This window comes from Xiphophorus maculatus, chromosome 3 (genome assembly GCF_002775205.1).
Source record: "Xiphophorus maculatus strain JP 163 A chromosome 3, X_maculatus-5.0-male, whole genome shotgun sequence".
Classification (NCBI taxonomy): domain Eukaryota; kingdom Metazoa; phylum Chordata; class Actinopteri; order Cyprinodontiformes; family Poeciliidae; genus Xiphophorus; species Xiphophorus maculatus.
In genome coordinates, this window is record NC_036445.1 from 14,793,300 (window position 1) to 14,803,816 (window position 10,517).

At 38.1% G+C, this 10,517-nt stretch overlaps 1 protein-coding gene across 1 annotated transcript; it reads left to right on the forward strand.

The window, feature by feature from the left end:
• Positions 1-303: 303 nt before the first annotated feature.
• LOC102220984 (solute carrier family 40 member 1-like) lies at positions 304-5,875 on the forward strand. The gene is made up of 9 exons (XM_023330618.1): positions 304-406; positions 497-564; positions 693-852; positions 1,158-1,273; positions 1,510-1,636; positions 1,779-2,033; positions 3,687-4,367; positions 5,539-5,666; positions 5,768-5,875. The coding sequence occupies exons 1-9, from the start codon at positions 304-306 to the stop codon at positions 5,873-5,875; spliced, it is 1,746 nt and encodes a 581-aa protein (XP_023186386.1).
• Positions 5,876-10,517: the final 4,642 nt, after the last annotated feature.

The window sequence follows — 10,517 nt, forward strand, 5'->3', positions numbered from 1 at the left end:
TGGTTTAATTTTAGCCTCAAAGATGCCAGTTAATTTATCCTACTCAAAAGAAACAGTTCAAATGGTCATAAAAATCTTTGTTGCACATGGACCTTACAGACTGTGTTGGGTAAGGTAGTGCTGATGAAATTGATAGTCTTTGCTCCTAAATAAACCTGGGATAATTAATGTCCCTACAGTTTACCAGCAATGGGGTATATCTGCCTGTCACACACCTAACAATGTGGCAAACCAGACATTACTATTATTAAAAATTATTAAATTGTTTTTTTTTTTTACATTCCTTCATTCCTTATCTAGGCAATGTCTCAGCGAGCTGATACGTCCCACTGTGGTGGGGTTGTGGTTGAATTAGAATCTGACAACATCGGGGATTCAAGAACTCGAAGAGCAAGGAAAATACCGGGTAAGGTGCCCCTTCTGGGTTCAGCTTGAGTTTTGTGTATGCAGCAAATTCCCAATGACCTACTTTTATTTTCACGTGTTTCCTTTTGAGGTTCAGCTCTTATCTACCTCAAGGGCCCCAAGTTTCTCATCTATGTGAGTGGAGCATTATCTATGTGGGTAAGAGACATTTCTGAAGGGAGGAAACATGGCGAACAATAGAACAAACAGCAAAGCTGTCCTTTTGACATAAAATGTGTGCAGTTATACACACATTTATTAATGACATTGTGTTTTGGATTTAACAGGGTGACCGCATGTGGCACTTTGCAATCTCTGTGTTCCTCATTGAGTTGTACGGCCGCAACCTGCTGTTGACAGCAGTGTTTGGATTGGTGCTGGCTGGGTCAGTGCTGTTGCTTGGGGCTTTAATTGGAGACTGGGTTGATCGCAATCCTAGGAATAAAGGTGTGCACGATTATTTCCCCACTCCTTTGGAAACACTATCAGGTAGCAGAGATGGAAAAGTATTGATAGAGATCAGAAGAATCCAATTTTTGACCAAGAAATCTGCTGGTTTTGTGTTCCACCAAGGATGTGAATTTCATTAACCTGATATCTAAAATATATCAGTTTTTTGATTTGATCATTATACTTTCCCAGCAGGACTCCATGAGTACAGAGTGTGCATGAATATGTTACGTCACTTAGATTTACTTTTATACGGTCATGTGTGAAAGTCTGAAAGTCTTTTTCTCCATCTTCTGTTTTAGTTGCACATGCATCTCTTTTCATTCAGAACACCTCAGTGACTGTATGTAGCATTGTGCTCATGCTGGTATTCTCATATAAGGAACAGATTGAACTGATCTGGGATGGATGGTTTACTGTAAGTAGACTTTAAATACTGGCTAATATAAGCTAATAATTAGAAATTAACATAGAATACATGTAGCTAATGTACGGCAAATGATTTGTTGATAGGATTTGTAAGTATTATTACATAAACAAGTTAGTGCTGTTGTTTTTCTTCCCTCTTTTCTGTGTCCCTGTTTCCTCTACTTCTGAGCTTGTGGCTACTCTGTGCCATCATAGTAACATGTTGCATCGCAAAACTCACACAAGGTGGTTTGTTATACGGTGGTGATCATCCTGGCAGATGTGGCAAACCTTGCAAGTACAGCGCTGACCATTGCCATCCAGAGGGACTGGATAGTGGTTATTACAGGCTACAACCGAGGCCACCTGGCTGGTGAGAAAGTTTACTCTGCATCGTTGTCTGTACTAAAGGTCTTAGATTAACAAGCTCCTATTTTATTTATTTTATCTAAATTTTTTCTGAAAGTCTGTGTGTGGGTAAGCTTTCATCTCGGTGTGTTTGATCCCAACAATAGGAATGAATGCAACCATGAGGAGGATAGATCAGGTGACCAACATCCTGGCCCCACTGGCAGTGGGACAGGTCATGACCCTGGCCTCTAACGTGGTTGGCTGTGGCTTCATCCTGGCGTGGAACCTCTTTTCTCTCATTGTGGAATTCTTCTTCTTGTCAAGAGTTTATCGAATCGTTCCCGCTCTTTCAGTCAAACCCCCAACGGTTGAGGGCGACCAGGAGTACCTGGCGAGGACAGAAAGGAGAGGGTTGCAAGGTACAGGAGTTTTTTCACAACTGATTTTGTAATGTAATGCTAGATCTTAAAATGTAAGTAACAGAAGAAAATACAATGAGTGCATCATGCATGGAATGCGCCAACATATGTCCAACTTTACTCACCAATGACATTTCAGATGCCATTTTTTTTGTCACAGGAACACATGTTTTGTCCCAACAGGATTTTTTGTAGAATGCAGCTTTATGTTCCTGGTTCAGTTTGGGAGTTTACAGAGAATGAAAAAAAAAAAACTGCTATAATGTTCTAAAATTACCTAAAGCATAGAGAAAGTAATGCATTAATTGCTTTGTAGTTTATTTCTAAAGAAACTGTGTCCTAAAAATGTATATACCCTGCTGTCCATCTTTTTTACTTTGTATCACACTTAAAAGTCTCAGATCATCAAGCAAATTTTAATATTTATTAAGGGGAATAAACTGTACAAATAATTGTTGTCCTTAAAAGTAACTGTACCCTAAACCTAATAATGGGTTATGCTCTGTCTGGTGGGAATAACTTCAATAAAGTCTGTGCAGTATTGGGCAACATTATTTAAAACTATTTAAATCATCAAGATGTTTTTTTGAGAATGAGATAGACCTTTTGTTCATTTTGACCATTTGCACTTCAAATGCAAATGGATGCTATTTTTCCTCAGTCTCTTTCTAATTGTTGAATCATAAACACAAATGGCATGTGAGATCTGCAGCGCCCAATCAATCCAATGAATGTTGTTCATTGGAGTTTCCAAAGTTTTGAAAATAGATTTGCAATATTTTTCTAGATGACAAATATTGTTTGTCAACGCTGAGCCGTGGTGTGCTGGTTACTTCATGTTGACAAACAGGTTCTATCAGGTTCTATCAGGTCATAAGATGGGTTTTCTCTAAGTGATAACTTAATTCTACAGACCTGGCAATAAAACCTCCTGGAAAGTAATACAGGAAATGTTGTTGGGTGAGAAATTAAATTTTCACATCTGGTCAGCTTTGCTTGGATAGTCCCTAAACACATGAAACCATTGAAAAGAGCTGGTTGTATTTATACAGGTTTGCTTTGATGTTAAAATGAGTTTTGTGATCTGAAACATTTAGGTGTGTTTTGAAATGCCCCATTCTTTATTTGGTTTGTGACATATGACATCACATATCATATCAAAATTCATCCTATACTTTGGATTGTATCAGGGCATTCCTACTTTAGCCACAACTTTCCAGTCAGAGATACTTGTTTAAAAAAGCCAGACATTCAATTCCATTAAATTTAACCTTTTACATTTCAACTATGAAATGTTTGCCTTAACAATATGATGAGTCAACAGATATGTAAGATATTTGTATTGGAATTTTTAAAGAGTGGTGTTGGTTAAAGTTTTGGGTTGATTATCATTTTAATGTTTATGATTGTCATTTTAATCATTTTAATCCATTTTTTCCAATGGATTTTGTTAGAAATAATTATAATTTTAAAGAATAAACACAATGTTTATGGCCATTAACAGTTTAAATTTGTGTGGATGATCTGAGTTTAAGATATATTTATGAAGAGACATTAGAAGTTAGAGTAGAAAAAGTTACTAAAAATCAACTCATGATTCAGCGTTCACAGCATATAAACTAAATGATTGTTATTGCTCTTTGTTCTCATTAGGGCAAGGCAATGATGAACTATCTGACCCTCTGGCAACGAGCAACTGCAACACAGACATGCATCTTAAAGAAATCACCAACTTGCCGCTGTGTTTCCAAAGGTTTCGCTGGCTGCTGAGCACATGTATGGATGGCTGGAGGGCCTATTATCGACAACCTGTCTTCCTGGCTGGACTGGGTCTGGCTTTCCTCTACACTACAGTCCTGGGCTTTGACTGCATCACTACTGGCTATGCTTACACTCAGGGCATAAGCGGCTCCCTCCTAAGTCTGCTGATGGGCGTGTCAGCTATCACAGGGTTGATGGGCACTGTAATGTTCACCAGGCTCAGAAAGTCGGTTGGCTTGGTTAATACAGGAATCATCTCAAGCTGCCTCCACCTGGGTTGCTTGTTGCTGTGTGTATGCTCTGTGTTTGCTCCTGGCAGCCCTATAGATCTTAGTCTGCTGATGCCCTACTTTAGCTCCGGTTCCTCTGCTGACCCTGGAGGAATGGCAAGCAAAAGGCAAAAACACACTTTTCCTCTTTCGGGAGGGAGCAATCAGCCACTGCTTCCAGATCGCTCCTCCATACACTGGACCAACAACACCGTCCTTTTTGACAACGTCCCATCTGGAACGGCACCGGACTCTTATATATCCATTATTCTGCTATTCCTGGGTGTTATCACTGCACGCATTGGTGAGTACACCAACTTCAAAATGTGGGTGATAATTGTTCAGGAAAAGATTCATAGTATATAGTTAGAATAGTGAAGACTCCACAAATTCAAGTCTAGAAACCTCTGAAAAAATAAAGTAAATTGTGAAAATTGATGAAACATATCTAGAAATACCACATCCGACATCACAACTAAAAGTTCTGTTAAAATGCCAGTGCAGCAAGCATTCCCTCAATCGAGGCTCTGTGAAATTATAGGTAGGCTTTATTAAGTTAACTCCTACCTATAATTTCAAAACTACAAATTTGTTTACCCTTGTATGTCTTCACATATTTTCAACTTGCAGCCCCATACTTTGAGGCATTCTGTTGGGATTTATGTATGACCAAAACTAACTTCTGTATAATTATGAAGTCAAAGATAAAGGATATAATTTTAAAATACATGTTTTGTAAAAAAAAAAAAAAAAAAAATCAGTTTAAAGTTCATTATCATTCACAGTTGTTCATTCTGATAGCCCTAAATGAAATCTATTTCAACCAGCTGCCTTCAAAAGCCACACAATTAGTACATTATGTACACTGGAGTGTAATTCAGTCTCAGTTGAACAGAGCTATTCTGTGAAGGCCTCAGAGGTTTGTTAGCAAACATTAGAGAACAAGCAGCATAATTAAGACCAAGGCATACAGCAGCTCAGGGATACAGAAGAGAAGAAACTCAATGCAGTGTTACATTACAAAACAATATCCCAAGCTTAAAACATATCTTGAAGAACTGCTTATCCATCTGAAATGACAGGCCAGGGAAGAGAAGCATTATTGAGAGAAACAGACAAGAAAGGCCCGGGTAATTTTGGATTTGCAGTTCAGGTGAGGGAATCTGTCAACAAAACAATTGTTAGTGTGTACTTTGCAAATATGTTCTTAATAGAAGAGCGCCAAGAAGAAAGCCATTGCTAAACAAGCCATCACAAGTCCCATTTTTCATTAGTCGTGCAGGGGACACAGCAAACAAGCAAAAGTGGTTTGCTGGTCTGGCTAGATCAGAGACCAAAATGAGCAGGGCACATAAAGCTGAACACAGGGAAATACGATAGAGGCAGCATCTTGTTTTTCATTTCTTGGGGTTGCAATGTTAAAAACAAAACTGTATGGATCAACTTTTAAAGAGTAAATGTATATGCGTTTTCAGGTTTGTGGTGCTTCGACCTGACTGTGACCCAGCTTCTGCAGGAGACCATCTGTGAGTCAGAGCGTGGAGTGGTAAATGGGGTGCAGAGCTCCATGAATTATCTAATGGACCTGCTCCATTTTATCATGGTGATTTCTGCTCCACAACCTCAGCACTTTGGCATCCTTGTTATCATATCTGTAATATTCATCACCACCGGGCACAGTATGTATTTCTTGTACGCACACAGAGCCAAGAGAAAACACCGCCTCGAAACATAAGAAGGAGACACAGCTTAGATATAAGCACTGGATCCACTCTGCACCTGGGAAATGAATGTCTCCCCTCTGATCTGTGACTGCAACACTCTGTTCGTGACTTAGCCATTCATTACAACACTTCACACTTGATTTCATGTGTGCAACTGAAGGAACAACACGAGACGAGTTCTCCAATATTCTCCACATCCTAAGGTGGCTGCCACAAATGAAGCAATGAAACATCTAGGAGAAATGTCCAAATCTGATGGACAGGAGGACACAATGGTGATGACTAAGGCATCAGAGGATTTTGGTGCAAACTCTGCAGGGTTACAACAGCTGTAAGACTTTTGAGCAGGCCTGCAACCTTACATGGTTTTATAGATGAAGGGGTGGATGAACTGTGAAGTTTTTTTTCTGGCCTTCACTCAGTGAAGAAAAGATGAGAGGAAGACATCAACATGAATGAATAGAGGGACAACAAAATGGTTCTTTGACAAGTGGCATCGATGTTACTGATCCGTCCACTTGGAAATACTCCAGGATGTCCAAAAAGGAACATAAAGGGAACTGGATGTGAGATTGTTTGATTAAAAAAAATACAAGTCAGCCTCCCCTTTTAGTGGACAAAGTGAATGGAAAAATAGCATTTCCTTCACCTGGTTTGTTTCTCTGTGGATGAATCAAGCAAACATTTGCCTTGTTATTTATAATGATATAAAACTAGCTGATGGATTCAAACGCCAAAAGAAATCTCATCATGCCTTGCAATAGTACTCATATTCTTTTCATATTTTATTATTACTCAATGAGAGACTTTTTCTTTTCTGATAACTGACCACAAATAAGTGTATAATTGTAATATGGAAAGAACCAAATGTATCTTATTTTTTTCTTTTTAAATACACTTTTGAAAAGTATGGAGTGCTGTTGCATTAATCCTTCTGATACATTCTTTTTACACACACCTTTTTCTGCTGTCACATCTGCAAGTGTTTTTGGGTACATTTCTTCTGGCTTCATAGAAACAGAAATGTTTTGTTTTTCTGTTTTTTTTTTTTGTTTTTTTTGCAAAAAACTGAAGTTCTGCCAGAGTGGGGCTGCTTTAACAGCTATTTTTCAGAGTCTTGCCACTGATTCTTCACTAGATTTAGGTCTGTACTTTGACTGAACCGTTCTAAAACTTGAAAATGCTTAAATCTCTGGCTGAGTCATGGAAAGTGTCAGCTTCAGTTTGTCTGTCCCTGACATGACACTATCACCTCTATGTTTCACTGTGGGAGTGGTGTGTTTAGGGTGCTGTTAGTTTTATATCTGTGGGCCACACATTTCTTTTCTTATAGCATCCATTGACATAAGTAGAAAATCTTACATAAAAGCCATAATAAGTGCTAAGCTAATAGTTGCCCTCTCGACTGATTCTCCCACCTGAACTGTGCATCTGTGCAGCTCCTCCAGCTTCACAGAGGGCCTTTTTGCTGCTTTTCTGATTAATGGACTTCTTGCTTGCCTTCTATGCTTAGGTATGTGGGCCACTACTTGATAGGTTTGCTTTTGTTCCATACCTTTTCCGTTTAGGGATAATAGATTGAATACTGCTTTGTGAGATGTTCAGCTTGGGATCTTGTTTTATAATTGTTTTCCAATTCTCCACAACTTTATCCCTGATCTGTCTGCTCTGTTGTTTGCTGTTTGTTCAGCAATGTTATCTCACAAATCTCACCAGTTACTGAAAATAAATGACACACGGGTTTCTGATTTAATGACTTCTTAAAGAAGTGATTAATTTCTTTCTTTAAAGGTATCAGAGTTAAATGGGATGAATGCAAATACATTCCACACTTTTCAAAGGTTTTTTTTTCACTTATTAAAAATGATGTAGCACTTTTTTTTCCATTAAATGATTATCCACTACTTTGTGTTGATCTACAACATAAAATCACAACAAAATACATTGAAACTTGCGGCTGTAACTTTAAAATTTTTTAAATAATTAAAGATGTATTATCACTTTTGCAAGGCACTAATTAAAACAAACGTAAATGAAGATGGTTTTACCAGACAGGTTTGTGTATATAGATTAGCTTAAGGTTTCCTTAATTATTTCCCTTGTTAGGTGTGAGATTATTAACTTTAAAGAAATTCAAGGGTAAAACAATATTGTTGTTTTAATTTTTGCTTCATTGTTTTATAGTTCAGGTTAACTAAACTGTTACCTTACCTCAACTAAGAACAAGAACACATCATACAACTTACTCTCAACTACCTAATGTCATATTTCATTAATGTACAGTAGAACTATCAACCATGTTCTTTCAGCTGTTAAACAAGTATCATATCTCAGTATATTTGTTTAATTTTGTGCATTTTCTGTATGTTGTCCTTGTTTTATAGCCTGATGTTTGTAACAATAAAGATCAAGATTATCTTTGACTTAAATAAATATATGTATGAAACATTTTTTTGTTGACTGACTCTGATCAACACCTCTTGAGCAAACCTGGGGGCGTTCCTGATGAAAACAAAACTAAACTAAAACAACAACAAAAAAATAAATAAATAAAAGACAGGAAAGATTAAAATTTCATAAATACAGCTTGTGTACTAATTAATAGCACATGGCATTTTGAACATCTTTTGGTCACTGAATAAAATCATTTTCAGAAGTCATTTATCATTCTATTACATTATCAGTCATGTGTCAAGTCAAGTACTCATAGCATCAGACTCTCAGGGTCTCATTCTTGTTTTTTTTGTCAAGATGTGGGTCTGTTGGCATCTTAACAGCCATGACATTCGGTGCGCACTGTAGGGGTTCATGACTGAATGTAAAACAGCAGGAATGAGAGTCAGCTCCTCAAATATTGAGGCCATGAATCAGAACTGGAATAAAATGGGCTAATCAAAAATGACAATAGGATAGAGTGGGTGAGTGGATAGATGTGGTGAAAAAAAGAGCGCAGTCAAAAGACAATGCTTGTGATAACTGAGCTGTTTGGGTTTCGATCTTTACCTGTGGACACAAAATATGTGATCAGAGATACAAGCATAAATGTCCTCAGTAGAGCAACTGGCCTCACCCACGGAGAGGATAAGGAACCCCATCACCTGAGTTGAGGAACTGATTCTCTGAAGTCAGAGATGGTTCTAACATCTTAAAACAATGCTTCTTCGGCAGCTACATTTGCATGTCTTCTAGAGATCCTGGAACTGGCCTAGAACTTGCTTGACGAATTAAATGTCCCTTCTGAAACACATAGGGACATAACAAGACTAAGCAAAACAACAAGAAGTTCAAGATGAAAGAGTACACATCACAAATCCTGAAACACCCAATTAAAAGGCACAACAACATGTCAAGACAAAAATGCTGAAGAAAAAGGTCTACCTTCTTCAAAACATAGAAAACAAGTAAAGATGTGCCATTTTGTAGGAGATCAGTGACTTCCCCACCAGATGGTCAGGAAGGTGTTAGGGACTCTAAGAATAGCAGAAAACAGCAGTGATCCTGTAGTGGGAATGGCATGACTTCCACTTTGAAGTCAGTCTGCTGCCTCTGTTAACCTCCTCTCCTGTCTCCTCAAAAACATAATCTCTATTGTAAAAGAAACAGCACTCCCATAGTGTACCGGTCTCATATGTGGTTTGATTTTGTGCCTTGAAGACTTTAAAAAATAAGCAGCTTCCACACGACTACAAAGGGCAGTCTGTGTTTTTGTGGTTTAACATCTCTGTTAAAACCGAAAAGGACTGGGAAATGTTTCTGAAAGAGGGATTCTGTAACAAGCGGAGGAAAGTTTCATCACTTTTTGATTCTTTTGCAGCGCAGCACACCCACAGTAGCAGTACAACTCCCAAGGTTGCAGTTGTAGTCCCTGTTTACACAGCGGAAGCTCACTAACAAGTCTGACTTGAGGCGTTCTCACTTGCTAATTCATTTACTTGAGAAACTAGGTCAGTGGTAGCACATTATTACTAGATTCATCCTTTGGCTTCATCTTATTTTTCTTTCCTCCGTGGAATGATATCTATTGTGTACAAGAACAGTGCTAAACACTGCAATGATGGGTTGTAGCCCATACAAATGCATTTTTAAAAATTATTTTAGGCTCATTACATTTTATGTATCTGATATTAAGGCAGCCTTCCCAAAACCTTTAATCAACCATCATCTGGAGACTGGACTTTGCACAGAAAGACTGATTCTCATGACATGAGGAGCTTTTCTCATTCCGCAGTCTGCTTTGTCACCAGCTTGAAGCAGCAGTGCAGTTAAATGGCTTTGCTTGGATGCAGTCAAGCATCACAGTGCTGACAGAGGTGAAAAAATTAATAACTATAGTAGATAAAGTGTTCACATCGAGAAATAATGTCTTTGCTTTATCTTGTTCTGTGTTTGTGCTGAAGGATCACACTGATCCTTTTTTTATGTTTAGGTTATCAAAGCAACAGCCTTCACATAAAAGACAAAAATGAACAGTATAGGGTATGCTCTTTCAAAGAAATGCTTTATGCTTTTGAAGAAAAAGCATAAAGCTTGAATGAAACTGAAACTAGCTGCACAGAAACTAGCTGCATGTTATTTTTAATGACATGCAAAAGAGCCAGTGTTTCCCTTGGAATGAGTCGTAAGAGGAGAATCGGTAGAGCAACATCCCCAATTTGTTGCTATGGACTGACAATGAGATAGCTAAAGGAAGGGCACCGTGCTTTTCTCTCAGGTCGAAGGAAGGAGCATGA